The 14,820-nt window shown below is 40.8% G+C and overlaps 1 protein-coding gene across 2 annotated transcripts in view; it reads left to right on the top strand.

Annotated features, from left to right (window-relative positions):
* The window catches only part of PDE4B (phosphodiesterase 4B), a 650,415-nt gene extending 637,342 nt beyond the window's left edge, over positions 1-13,073 (top strand). For both annotated transcript variants that reach the window (XM_055585558.1, XM_055585557.1), the window contains 8 exons: positions 58-236; positions 1,606-1,704; positions 1,847-2,011; positions 4,138-4,237; positions 6,506-6,660; positions 6,783-6,905; positions 7,620-7,802; positions 10,804-13,073. In XM_055585558.1, coding sequence (XP_055441533.1) covers positions 58-236; positions 1,606-1,704; positions 1,847-2,011; positions 4,138-4,237; positions 6,506-6,660; positions 6,783-6,905; positions 7,620-7,802; positions 10,804-11,169 — 1,370 coding nt within the window. In that variant the 3' untranslated portion in view covers positions 11,170-13,073. The remainder of the gene's footprint in view (positions 1-57; positions 237-1,605; positions 1,705-1,846; positions 2,012-4,137; positions 4,238-6,505; positions 6,661-6,782; positions 6,906-7,619; positions 7,803-10,803) is intronic.
* The last annotated feature ends 1,747 nt before the right edge of the window (positions 13,074-14,820 follow it).

The following is a 14,820-nucleotide window of genomic DNA, read 5'->3' as shown; positions in this document are numbered from 1 at the left end:
GTTCTCACTGGCACGCAGGGACTGAAAAACCTATTTTTTTTGTTGTTGTTATTGCAGACAAACAGAATGACGTGGAGATTCCATCTCCCACCCAGAAAGACAGGGAGAAAAAGAAAAAGCAACAGCTCATGACACAGATAAGCGGAGTGAAAAAACTGATGCATAGTTCAAGCTTAAATAATACAAGCATCTCACGCTTTGGAGTCAACACGGAAAATGAAGATCATCTAGCCAAGGTGTGTACAAGCTGGGTGTGTGCACGTGTGGCACTGCTTTACAGAAGACAGATGTCCAAAACCTCCTATTAGAAAATGGTAGTGGTCGCTTTTGCTTTATTATTAAATAGTATGATGAGGCTGATGTGCCCTGTTTTTCCATTGTGGTACACCTAGTTAAAGACCCTTTTTTTATACCAAAAGACCAGATTTTGACCTGAGTTGGGTTCATTAACTCACGAATGGAGAATCCTGTTGAACACATATTAGGAGAATCCAAGATAAGGGCAGTAGGCAGGACTGAATTATCCCAAAGGATATTTCAGAGACTGTATGCCAAGGATCAGTAAGAAAATATGCACTGATTGGCAGAATTGGAGAAGAAATGAGAGAAATTGACAGCATTGACCCGAGCCTTAACCCTAGTAGTAGAGGAAGGCTCAGAAAGAATTCATACCTCCTCTCAGAGGCTGTGCAAGGTGACTTTTAGCCTTGTGAGAATATGAAATGAGATCAAATGAACATTCAGTGAGGGAAAGATGTCATTAGCGGAAGGCTGATTACGTATCAGGCCAAGACTCTACGGAGAGCCTGTATTCCTAATGTGTGCATGCTAAGTCACTTCAGTCATGTCTGACTCTGTAGCTCTTTGGACTTTAGCCCACCAGGGCTCCTCTGTCAATGGGATTCTCCAGGTAAGAATACTGGAGTGGGTTGCCAAACCTTCCTCCCCCTGTATCACTTACTCTGGGCAATAATTAATAATAGAATAAATTGCTCCTTTAATCAGATAATCTTGGAATAATCCCACAACACAGGATGGAATGATGTTTCTTCCAGGTCTTTCTGTAGCCCAGAAGCTCCAGGAGATAATGGGTATCTAGCATCTTCATGACCTTTTACACTAAATTAGGGTTGATTCACGTACATTCTAGCAGCTAAGTCTCCTTGACCTGGTTCTCAGTGACAATTAGCAAAGGGCAGAGGAGTTTTCTAGCTAAGATTGTTTTCTAGTTGTTACTGATGGACCAGTGAGCAGAGAAGGGAAGCTACAGGGAAATAGGGCTAGGATGACCTCTAATCACTTATACCTACTTCTGAAAGCAACGTTGGTTGAGGACTGACATGGCAGAAAAATTATAGGCCAGCAGCCGGATTTACAAATATACACACACTCTCCCTCTTCTGAAAAATATATACAAAAGCATGTAACTAGCATGAAGAGGACACCCAACCTCCCAGACCATTCCATTTTCAAATGTTCATGTAATTGGAACACTAAATAGATACTTATAGACTTAGTCAACTCGTGCCCCCAAAATAAATGAAAACACTGAGGCCTGCTAACAAAAGTGTTTTTATTTCTAAATTTCTCTCATTTTGATGACAGGAGCTGGAAGACCTGAACAAATGGGGCCTTAACATCTTCAATGTAGCTGGATATTCACATAATAGGCCCCTAACATGCATCATGTATGCCATATTCCAGGTGAGTAAACAGGAGTGAATGTTGGTTATCCAATTGGATCTTCTTTATGGTTTTTCTTCCATCCCAGTTTACCTTTCTGATTTGGCTTTTCTTCAGTTTTGGACATCCACTTATTTATTTTTTATCCCATTTTGTTGTACAGGAAAGAGACCTCCTGAAGACATTCAAAATCTCATCTGACACCTTTGTTACCTACATGATGACTTTGGAAGACCATTACCATGCAGATGTGGCATACCATAACAGCCTACATGCTGCTGATGTGGCCCAGTCAACCCATGTTCTTCTTTCTACGCCAGCTTTAGATGTGAGTAGTTATGATCTGGTTTGCATACCTTGCCCATCCTCTTTAAAAAGTACCATAGGAGATATGATATATTTAGAGAAATAATGTAATTAGGTGATTGTACATACTTGAACTGGCTCTTTATATTATGTATAACATGTATCAATCAGGTTATTAATATAAGTGGATGACATTTCTACTTGCTTTCTGGTATTAGAGTAGCCTTTCCTTTGCCTCTTTTACATTTGAAAAAATATTTAATTATCAAGCTGATAACAGGAAGCTTTATTTTTCGTTGTGTCTCCAGTACCTAATAAGTGTCTAGTTTGACATCTAGTGTATAGTCTGTATGTGCTGATCTGAATTGCTGCCACACTATCCCAGGCACTGTGAGAGATAGCACAGAAATATAATATAAAATGTTACCAATAGTTCCTATCGGGCTTCCCTAGTGGCTCAGACAGTGAAGAATCTGCCTATGGGAGTCTGGGTTCGATCCCTGGGTTGGGAAGATTCCCTGGAGGAGGGCATGGCAACCCACTCCAATAGTCTTCTGGAGAATCCCCATAGACAGAGGAGCCTAGTCGATTACAGTCCATGGGGTCACAGAGAATCAGACACAACTGAGTGACTAAGCATACAGTTCCTATTAGTAATAAGCATCCATAGGCTTATTCTCCTAAGAGTTCATAAAATTGAGTCTATGTATTGAAGGAAAAGTAACTGAAACTCTAGAACTGAGGATTTAATAATGCTGAAGCAAATAGAGATAGCATTCCATCTTTCTGATATCTTTCTAGAAGGTGGCTGTGGCTACTTCCCTCACTGACAGTACATTTGTATATATCAATATATGCAGCCCAGGGGGTCCAGCAGGCCATACTCTCCCTTGACAGATGGCAGTGGTGGTTAGGTATTTCCAAAATGTGCAGGCTCACCCAGGAAGGGACTGTCTATGCCCTAGCCCAGACCACTTTTGCAGGTTCAGCTTGGAGGGTGAAGAAAGATTAAATTGACCCCTGCTCTATTGCTTGGATTCCATGTATTCTGAGAAATGAAATCCAAGAAGTTAAGACTGTTTTATTTCCCTGAAGGAAAAAAAAATATTATTTTTATGTCCGTGTAAGTATCACACGGTGGGACAACACTGTCTATCAACTATCTATCGCTGTTACTACTGTGTGGCTGGGGCTTCCCTGGTTGCTCAGTCAGCAAAGAATCTGCCTGCAATACAGGAGATCTGGGTTCAATCCCTAGGTTAGGAAGATCCCCAATATTCTTGCCTGGGAAATCCCATGGACAGAGGAGCCTGGCAGGCTACAGTCCGTGGGGTCACAAGTATTGGACACAACTTAGCAACTAAACCACCACCACTGTGTGGCTAGAAATTGGTTGTGAGTGCCACAGATGTTTAGAGAAGAGTTAAATGTGTGTGTGTATAATTTGACTTGAAGGATCAGAGATGTAAGAAACCCCAAAGGATGATGAAAGACATTTCCGCCAGAGGAAGACATTTTAGCCAGAAGCAAGTTATACCTAAATAAATACTAGGTTTAAATCATTGTGTACAGGTGGGGCAAAGGAGGCTTCACAGGAGTTGAGTACTGGGCATCAGGTCTCACTTATTAGAAATGTTCTCATATTCTGTCTAGAGTAATCACTGGGTGGATAGGTATTTATTGAATGTATGAATGAAAAGTGCAAAAGCTTCTGACCACACTACAAGGTTAGTTTTTAAAAAACAACTTATTGGCAGTCTTATAAATCTGGAATTTGGCCTTACTCAGCCTGAAAACATACGAAGGTTTTTATGTCTCTAGGCGGAGCCAGTCTGACTTGCTTCTTTGACCTGTATGTGCTTGTGTTACATAAGCACTTTCCTGCAGTACCACTTATCCAAGAAACAAACATTGGGTACCACCTGATCTTTTACTATAAACACTCCCCGAGCCACAGCCTGCAGGCTTGATGTGCACATTAAGAGACCTTGTGATGATGGACAGAATCTACATTGAATTGAATTGTATATTGAGAGATTATGTAAATCAACAAACCACATGAATGAAATGGGGTACCTCAGTGTGAAGCTGAATCAGTAGGCTAGGCTAATGAAACATGGAATTCAATGAGCTCATTTTGCTCTACAGGCCGTCTTCACAGATTTGGAAATTCTGGCTGCCATTTTTGCAGCTGCTATCCATGACGTTGATCATCCTGGAGTCTCCAATCAGTTTCTCATCAACACAAGTGAGTTCACCACTAGAATAGTCATTCGAGATAATTGTATGATTCACTGCTTCATTTTTTTCCTCCTAATGTTTTCATTATGGATAATAATAAGAGTAATAATGAGGTCATCATTCCATTCCACTAGACTAGTTAGACCTTTCCTGGATACTGTGTCCAGTCTAGCAACATCATTTTGAGCTGCATGGAGAACCTGGGAAAGGTCAGAGGGGACCCATAAAAAGCACTCAATGTTTGGAAAATACAATACGTGAGGAAAGAGTACCTGATGTGGAATTATCTAGTAAGGACAAGGAAAGGCTTGGGAATAATGTGGTAATGGTTTTCAGGATTATGCATTGCTCCCATAGAGAGCATGGTGACCCACTAGTGTCCCTTTCTACAGAGGAAGCAGGTCCAAATGTTGGCTCTGAGCATGCGAGCCTCCAAATAGAAATAAGACTCCAGAAAAAGCACTGGAATAGGCTTCTACAATTCAGGGTGGATGGCTGGGTCATTAAAAGTCTCCCACCCTCTCTTCCAACTGCATAGGTTTGATTATGGACTGGTCAGTAATATGGATTGGTCTGACTTCAGTGACCTTCAGGGTTGGTCCAACCTTAGGATCCCAAGCCCTACTTGAAGCATTTATCATGCTCAAAACATTAAGTATCCATGCTAATGAAAACACAGGATTTTCCCCAGCATTTCTAAATGCTGAAAACCTAAATACTTTTCTGAGAATATTGTTATCTTGTGGTCAAGATTAACATCAAGTGCTGACAGTTTTAAGAAATGTTGGAGCTACTTGTTGTCAAAGAGCCCTTATCATCCTTTATCATCAGAATATTTGAATGACTAGGTATGAGGTACCTTGTTTATTTTACCTCATTTTTCCATTGAAAGAACATAAACTCTGGGCAGCTGCTTGTCTATGTGAGTTATATCAGCTGGTGTATTGTGGCATCATGAGTCATCCCATATATAGGCCAGTTCACACAGAAAAATGGCCTTTCTGCCAGAGCCATGTACAGCATTACAATACATAAAAGCCAGCTTGCAGATCTATGCTGTTGATCACAGGATGAACAAGGCAAGAGTGCTGAAATGACTTCACATTTCCCACCACCTTTTCTGAAGATGTAACTCAAAGCACAATTAAAACAATGATTTATGACTAATAGCACCTACTGCTAGTAACATATTATCATCACTTGACTATTATTCTTGACTAGGAGAAAATGTGGCTTCATGAGTTTGATGACCATGTTCTCAACGACAGATCATGGCACTGTTCAAATGATGCCTGTGATTTTTCTTTGTGAAAAGCAGGCTAGAAACTATAGTTTAGGTATCCAGATAATGCAATTTCTGGCATTATAGGCCCTAGGGCAGAAAATCGGAGAAGGCAATGGCACCCCACTCCAGTACTCTTGCCTGGAAAATCCCATGGATGGAGGAGCCTGGTGGGCTACAGTCCATGGGGTCGCTAAGAGTCGGACACAACTGAGTGACTTCCCTTTCACTTTTCACTTTCATGCATTGGAGAAGGAAATGGAAACCCACTCCAGTGTTCTTGCCTTGAGAATCCCAGGGACTGGGGAGCCCGGTGGGCTGCCATCTATGGGGTCGCACAGAGTTGGACATGACTGAAGCGACTTAGCAGCAGCAGCAGCAGCAGCAGGGCAGAAAATGAGACATCAAGATTGCTGTAAAAAATTATTGTTTTGTTACCATATTTATAAAAAACTTCAAAATCTATATTATTTGGATAAAGTAAAAATTTAAACACACCATTATCTTCTTCAAAAATCCAAAACTCACAATTGACAGAGCTGGGAAATATATCAAAAAGTGAAATAATGTGAAAAATTGTAATACCTTGGATAAAATTTAGTGACATTTTCAGTCTTTTCTTTTCTGAAGTACAAAATATGTGAAGACATGAAGTTGCAAACTGAGATAAAAATAGGATTTAATTGCTTGGGAATGCCCTTACCTAAAATGTCAAATTCTTCAACTGAAGTGAAAAAGAGAAAAAGGATTTTAAAAATACTATAACTTATAATCAAAAAGAACATTTATATGCTAATATCTGCTAGAAGCTTTTTTTTTTTTTTAGAAAGTGACTCTTTTTAGAGGGAGACTGTTTCTCTAAGGGAAAATGACATATAGGGTCTTGGTTCTTGAATCATTTGGAGAGAACTTGCTCTGATTTCATACTGAGGTAATGTCACTGTTTGAATTGTATCCCTTTTCATTAAATCATCATTTTTCCTTGTTTACTAGATTCAGAACTTGCTTTGATGTATAATGATGAGTCTGTGTTGGAAAACCATCACCTTGCCGTGGGTTTCAAACTGCTCCAAGAAGAACACTGTGACATCTTCCAGAATCTCACCAAGAAGCAACGTCAAACACTCAGGAAGATGGTTATTGACATGGTGAGACTTTGGCCTCTCTGTGATCCTTACTTACTTTTACTTCTGCGGGAAGAGAAAATCCATTCATTCTCCTTGATAAACTGAGTTTGTTAAGAGTTTTCTTTTCTTTTTTTTAACCCCAGGTCTTAGCAACTGACATGTCCAAACACATGAGCCTGCTGGCAGACCTGAAGACAATGGTAGAAACAAAGAAAGTTACAAGTTCTGGTGTTCTTCTCCTGGACAACTATACTGATCGTATACAGGTATTGGATGGAAGCCTTTGATTTAACACAAAGCCGCACCACACTAAATGAAACAACAATTAAAAAAAGAAAACAAATAAATTTACTTAGTTGCATGTCCTAGGTTACGATTACAACTTCAGGCTTATTTTAAGAACAAGCAAAGGAAAATGGATATTCAAGTTGATCCTCTAATTTACAAAGAAAAACAGAACTCTACTTATTGAGTTGCTTAATTCTAACAATAAACAGCAAAATCTCATTGTAATAGGGTGTATGTGCCTGCTGATCCCGAAAGCTCGTGTTTGGATATAAATCCCACTGACTTGAGCTTTGTCTGGTCTGTTTTGGTTACAAACTGCCCTCAGCTGGTCTCCTCTTTCCACAAGTGGAAAATATGAAGACATGTACTTTGAGTAATTCTTTGCATTTTTTCCAAACTGAGGAAAAGAAACTATGGCAGCAGCATCTGACCTCTCACGTCCCTTTCAATTTTTAAATTCAATGAGTGTCAATAGAAGAAGACACATTTTCTCTTTTGGGACACTAATATGGCAAATAACCAACTCTGGCCAGCGCCGTTGTAATCTTGCTTTTTTGGTGCAAACACCATAATTATAATGCAACTAAAATGTTCTTGGGTCTGGTACCAAGTGTACTAGTACAAGAAGGATGAGATGTTCTGGTAGTATTTATACCTAATTTTATGGGATTTTCAAAACTTGATGATTTCAGGTCCTTCGCAACATGGTACACTGTGCAGACCTGAGCAACCCCACCAAGTCCCTGGAATTGTATCGACAGTGGACAGACCGAATCATGGAGGAATTTTTCCAGCAGGGAGACAAAGAGCGGGAGAGGGGAATGGAGATCAGCCCCATGTGTGATAAGCACACAGCTTCTGTGGAAAAATCCCAGGTATCTAATATAAGGTTTTTACAGTTTCTGTAGGCTCAGCTGATGGTTGAACTGGAGGACTCTTTCTAGCTATTTTCTCTTAAATATATATATATATATATATTATATATAATATACCTATATAAAATATGTATTATATATATGTATATATGTGTGTATATACACACACACACACACACACACACATATACACGGACTTCCCAGGTAGCAGCACTAGTGGTAAAGAATCCACCTGCCAGTGCAGGAGACACAAAAGACATGGGTTCAATCCCTAGGTCAGGAAGATCCCCTGGAGTAGGAAATGGCAACCTGCTCCAGTATTCTTATCTGGACAGTTCCATGGTTAGAGGAGCCTGGCGGGCTGTATTTCATGGGGCCACAGAGTCAAACACAACAGAGCAACTAAGCACCATATATACATATATATACACATATGCACATATATACACACACATATACATATATGCATATATATACATATATGTGCATATATGCATATATATGCATATATATACATATATATGTGGGTGTGAAATTATAAGGAAGCAACTACTTATTTAGTTTCATTATACTCGTGACTCATTTGCCTTCTCCATTACACTCAATTTCGCAGTGAGGAGATAAAGCGGTCTTCAGAAAACCTATCAAAGTTTGGATGGTGTATCCTCAGTGTAGATCAGTACCTATGACCATAGCAAATCCAACTGAGTTAACTGAATGCTGCCATCTCATCCCTCCAGGTTTCCCCCAGCTCTGTCTTTATCTAGGACCTCTACTCTTCACCCTTGTTTCTTGAACCTTGTTTTCAATGTCCAGAATCATACACACTGCCACCATCACCAGAGGTGGCGAATCTCTTTTCCACATATCTCTTCTGCCTCATGGTCAAAGCCCTGTCCTGTGTCCCAAATATGCATATTGTGTATATATATATACGTGTGTGTGTGTGTGTGTGTGTGTGTGTGTGTGTGTATACACACACATACACATGGGTTTCCCAGGTGGCACTAGTGGTAAAGAATCCACCTGTCAAGGCAGAAGACTTAAAAGACGTGGTTTTGATCTGTAGATCCAAGGTTGCATCTACACTTCTGAGACTAGGCTGAGATCTTTTGGTTGTATCCAAAGTTAGTTACACTCCCTCTGTGCTGGAGGTACATTACACCGTAGGCAGGGAGAGGCCCCTAGCTGAAAAATACGTAGCACTAGAAAGTATCAATATCCTTACAGCAGGGTGTCAGGTGAATAACCTGCCGTCTTGGTTCAGTTCACCAGCTCATCACTGCCCTCCACCCAAAGCACTTTCCATCACTGTGAACAGGTCTCCCTGTTTCCATGACATTGGCATTTCCCACTGATGGGCTTTGGTGAGCATTGTCTGAGTAGACTGGTGATGAAACCTTTGACTAGGTGCTCTTCAGATCTGTAGTGTTCTCTCACCCCAGGGCCTAGGAAATAAGCAACTAGAGGCTGCCTTTCTTATAAATGCTGAACATTTAGCAAGAGCAAAACAAATGAAGAAAGAAAATGGTTGCACTGTAGTTCAGCTGATTGAATTTTCTCCATTGCCGTGAGCTTTTTTTTCAAATCCCTGGAAAACACATTGAAAATAGTATTTAAAAACCCTTAAACACATGTAAAGAATTAAAAGAGAGGAAAGAAGAGTGGGTGGAAGAGAAATATTTGAATCATCTATAGTCGGTCTTATAACCAGTACAGATCAGAGATACCCTGACTTTGGTGTGAATTCTGTTAATGCTAGGGAAACACCAGAGAAAAGAATGAAAGAGAGGAAGGAAGGAAAGAAAATAGGAAGATAAGAGTCATGTATGGCTAAGGTTCTTTGATATGGTACAACTTGGGATGTATGAAATAATTGGCCCCAAACCAGAATGTTAACAAAGAGGTTTCCAGCCAGTGTGGAAAGTTAGCTATGTAATGCCCCATGGGTGCACAGAAGTTGCCCTTGCTTGTCTACCCCTGAATCCCGACCCAGCATCTCTCCAGCTCCTCAGACCATGGCAGGGGAATTCCATTCCCTCATTCACTTAGTGCCTGTTCTTTCTCTCAACCTGCTCCCACCCCCAATGTTTCCTGTTTGTCTCACAGTGGACGGGTCAGCACAAGGCCACAGAGCTAGCACATGCAGGATGCATAGCCCCTGTGTAAACCAGAACAGAACCATAAGCTTCATGTTTCTTCACAGGGACACTAGTAAAGGAACCGCTTAATTGTCTTTATTTTTTCCTTCTTTCTCCCAATGGAAATGATGGTGTGCCCTCTGGATCTAAAACAATTGCAGACATGTCCACAGAGGGGATATTTATTTGTTTAGGAGCTTGAAGTATTTGCAAGTGTTTTACCTACGTCGTCTACAAACCAAAAGCATTCCACAGGACTTGAGACATGCCAGAGTCATCCTGGGCTGGCTCCCTTTCGTTTTAAAACCACGGCATATTTTGAAGTTATCAGGGAAAGAATGTTGAGTCAGAGCTCAGTGGACCAGGGGCTTCCTTCTTCAGAGAATGACTCACAGAATCCAAGGAGTGACAAAGCCATTCCCAGCCAGGGTTATATCCAGACTTCTTATTTGGCACACATCAGAGGAAAAGTAATCTAGTTTTAGTGAGACCAACACAGGCTTTGGAGTCAGACAAAGTTGGGACAGAGTCCCAGCTCCACCGTTTACTGGCTCTGTGACCTCTGACAAGATATTTCTGAATCTCGATGAGTCTCACTGAACCTCAGTGGGTCTCCTCAGTTTTCCTTTGTGAATGGTGAATATCCATTCTCAATCTGTGGGATTAAGAGCAATAATGCATATATTGCATTCAGTGCAGGATGTACCACATAGTAAATGCCCAAATAACAGAATCTGGTATTATTTAATCTTTGTTGGGTTGTTGTGTCTTTTTTCTTTTTCCTCTTGCAAACCAGGGCAGCTTGCTTGCTTTTCCAGGGCCCATCACAATAACAGAGATGTAACTTTATTTTTCTTCAGGTGGGCTTCATCGACTACATCGTCCATCCCTTGTGGGAGACCTGGGCGGACCTGGTGCAGCCTGATGCCCAGGACATTCTGGATACTTTAGAAGATAACAGGAACTGGTATCAGAGCATGATACCCCAGAGCCCCTCCCCACCACTGGACGAGCAGAACAGAGACTGCCAAGGTCTGATGGAGAAGTTTCAGTTTGAACTAACCCTCGAAGAGGAGGATTCTGAAGGCCCCGAAAAAGATGGTGAGGGCCACAGCTATTTTGGCAGCACAAAGACGCTCTGTGTGATTGATCCGGAAAATAGGGATACTCTGGGAGAGACTGAGGTAGATATCACCACAGAAGACAAGTCCCCGATCGACACATAATCTCCCTCTTCATGAGGAGATGAACATTCCACCCTTGACGAGCATGCCAGCTGTATGGTAGGGCCAGCCTGCCATGGGGGCCGAGGCCTGCACGGGACAAGGGCCATGTGGCCTTTCCAGTTACTTGAGTTCGGAGCCAGAATGCAAGACCGTGAAGCAAATAGCAGCAGCTCAGGAAATTCCACGGTTGACTTGCCTTGCTTGCAAGCTGAGTGGAGAGCTGAAGCTTTCTGTGGTTCTGGAGGCCAACTGTGCATGACGACCGAATGGCTTGAAAGTGGAAGACACCAAACTGAGAGATTTTTCTGCACTATGTTTTGGGCATCTGTCCCCTCTGGTGACTGAACTGACTAATAATGTCATTTCTAAATCTGCTTACCTGTCCCCTTGTCTGCCACCCTGTGTGCCTTTTTTGTAAAACATTTTCACGTGTTTAAAATCCTGTTGAATACCTAGAATTTAGTATCAGCTTCTACACAGATAAGCATTACAAGCTGACAAAAACTTTTTTGACTCTTTCTGAGGGGAAAAAAAAAAGGAAAGTAAATTGTCTTCCTTCTTTCTTGGGCAATATCTTTCACTCAACTACAGTTACTTTTGCAAATAGAAAGGCTACACTTCTAACCACATTCAACTTCCTTCCCCTATGGTCCCAAACAACTCCTCAGTTGCCCTTATAACAGATCTCTGTCTGCCTGCTTTGAACAGTACTTTTTCTCCTCTAGAATTGCACTTCTTTGCTGTAAACAGAATAAAGTTGAACAAACTAAGGGGTAGGAATGGGTAGTTGTCTTGTTCACAGTAACAGTCTGTGTAGAATTCAGCTTCACAAGGCAATTGCCCTGTCGGGTCCTGAACCCCTGTGCCGCTGGGGTTGCACGATCCCCATCCTGTTCTCTTGCTCCCCTCTTCATGCTCACACCAGTTACACTGTTTCCAATTTAATGCTCCCGTCTTTCTCTTGCACTGCCTTCTGTGCTAACACCTCCATTTCTGTTTATAACCGTGTATTTATTACTTAATGTATATAATGTAATGTTTTGTAAGTTATTAATTTATATATCTAACATTGCCTGCCAACGGTGGTGTTCAATTTGTGTAGAAGACTCTGCCTAAGAGTTGCAACTTTTCTTGTAACGTTTTGTATTGTGTATTATTATATAACCTGAACATTGCTGAAGAGATGTCCCCCTCGCCAGTTGGGTCTGCCCTTTTCCTGGTCCGAGTTGCTAATACTGCTCAACTCCTTCATGAACTGGTTTTGAAAACAGGACTCTCACATTAGATACTAATGGTTTCTACAGAGATTTTACTTTTGTATAGTTTGCTGGGGTGTGGGGGCAGTGGGCTATGGTTTTTACCCCTGTTCTATTCAAATCTGTACACATGAGTTGAGTTTTAACTGAGTTCTACTATAATTGAGGCTTCAGTTTAACAAGAAACACTACGTCTGGTTTAACAAGCAACTCACCAATCTTCTGAGAGTCCCCAAACTACTGACTTTGAAGAGAAAGTTCCCAGCCTGCTATTAAGCAGGAATGTCAATGTTCCAATTAATTACTAAAGAAAACAATAAAAACAATGTGAATTTTACAATGAAATGTGAACTGACATAGTAAATTATGCAAATGTGAAGCTTCTGATAACACTTGTTAGACCTCTGACTGGCTTCAGTCTCTGTAAAATCTATTTCATGCTTTCAGTTCAGCATTGTGACTCAGTAGTTCAAGAAATGGCACAAATGTGCATGACCAATGGGTTTCTATGTCTATGAACACTGCTTATTTCAGGTGGACATTTTATTGTTTTCCAAAGTTTCTCACAATGTATGTTATAGTATTATTATTATATATTGTGCTCAAATGCATTCTTAAGAGACTTTTATATGAGGTGAATAAACAAAAGCATGATTAGACTGTAGGCCCAATTATTTTGTGGTTAGTTCTGACGCATTAAAAGCAGATATTTTTTTCTCTTCTCTCCTACCATACCCCACAAAGAAAACCACCCACTTTGCTTGGCCAACATCACACCTAAAGTTTCATAATCTGTGTCCAAAAAGTCCCCTAGCTTGGAACATTTACTTTTTTAGCAACTGTTCGACAAGGTCAGTGGTGCAAGAAGGGAGATGGTGAATTAGAAGAAACAAAGCCCCTTTAAGAATCTGAAGAGTTTAATCTGCTAGATGAATAAAAGTAATCTCCCACTTGGTTGGATCCTCTAGAAAAATGAATCCCAGACTCACAGAACATTAGCTTGATGTAGTCAGATGGTCCTATTGATTCATTTGACACATGAAGAATCGGAGGTCCAAAGAGTTACGTTAAAGCACAATGCAAGCGGTGCTGGCTGACACTCATGGTCACCTCAGTGATCCATGGAGTCTCCTGTTGACCGTATGGTTATGCTTTTCTTTCTGGAAAGAACTATGTGAATATCATAAGCAAAATAACACTTTGTTGAAAAAGTCAACTTAGAAAAATTTTATCCTGAGAAAGGTGTGTGTGTGTGTTGACAAAGGCTGCAAATAAGAATCAATGGTAGCCCATGATATTTAAACCACAAAGGGAAGTGGTTGTGAACTAGGAAGGGGGTCTGCTCTAGAAGAACTCCACTCAATAAACTGAAATTACTGTATTTCTTTTTGAAGATGACTGAAGGTGAGCCACTGTTGCAGAACCAACTTGCCTGCTGGTTCCAAAGTAGGGTTTATAGCCCTTTGCCACCATCCCTGATTTCTGATTGCACCTGTCCGTCTCTAAGCTTTTACTGATTGAGTGACAAGTGAATTGGTTAGAATAGCCACAAGTGTGACTTCAAAACATCTAGAGCTATAAATATTTATAAATATTTGCAGGTCTGTTCCTACAGAGTAGTTCCTAACCTTTGGTTCAAAATTAGAATCATCTGGAGAATAAATATTTTGAAAAATACTGATGTTTGAGTTCCATTCTCACTCCCAGATTTCTGTTTGAATTGGTCTTGGGTGGAGCCCTGGTCACTGGATTTTTTAGTCTCCCCAGGTAATTCTAACATATAACCTGAATGGAGAATCAACTGCTTCAGAAGAGAGAAGCACACTTGTAGATAAGGCTTTTGTCTCAGTCTGTTCAGGCTGCTATAACAAAATTCCAGACTCTGTATCTTAGAAGCAAGAGAAATTTATTTCTCATAGTTCTAGAGGCTGGGAAGACAAAGATTAATATACTAGCAAGATCACTTCCTGCTTCATATCTGTTGCCTGCTCACTTGTGTCCTCACCTGGTGAAGGGGCTGATGATCTCTCTGGATCCTCTTTCACAAAGACACTGATCCCATCCATGAGGGCTCCACTCTCATGACAGGCATCTCCCGAAAGTGCTACCTCCTAATACTATCATCTTTGGGATTTTGGATTTCAACATATAAATTTTGGGGAGACAAACAGTCAGAAAATAATATCTTTCTTTCATCCCAGCTGTCTTCAGACACTCTGCACTCACCATGGCCATGCTCTGGTTCAAGTATAGAAACAAGGGATGGGATAAGAGATGAGTAAGATGAAGCTCTGCACTCTCAGAGCTTACAATGTGCTGTTGTTGAGCTCATCACTTGCCTTCCAGATCGTAAAATCATAATCATGTTCTCAGGAAAACCACAGTGGAGGTCAAT

The sequence above is a fragment of the Bubalus kerabau genome, chromosome 6 (assembly GCF_029407905.1).
Source record: "Bubalus kerabau isolate K-KA32 ecotype Philippines breed swamp buffalo chromosome 6, PCC_UOA_SB_1v2, whole genome shotgun sequence".
Classification (NCBI taxonomy): Eukaryota; Metazoa; Chordata; class Mammalia; order Artiodactyla; family Bovidae; genus Bubalus; species Bubalus kerabau.
This window is presented reverse-complemented; position numbering and strand designations above follow the sequence as displayed.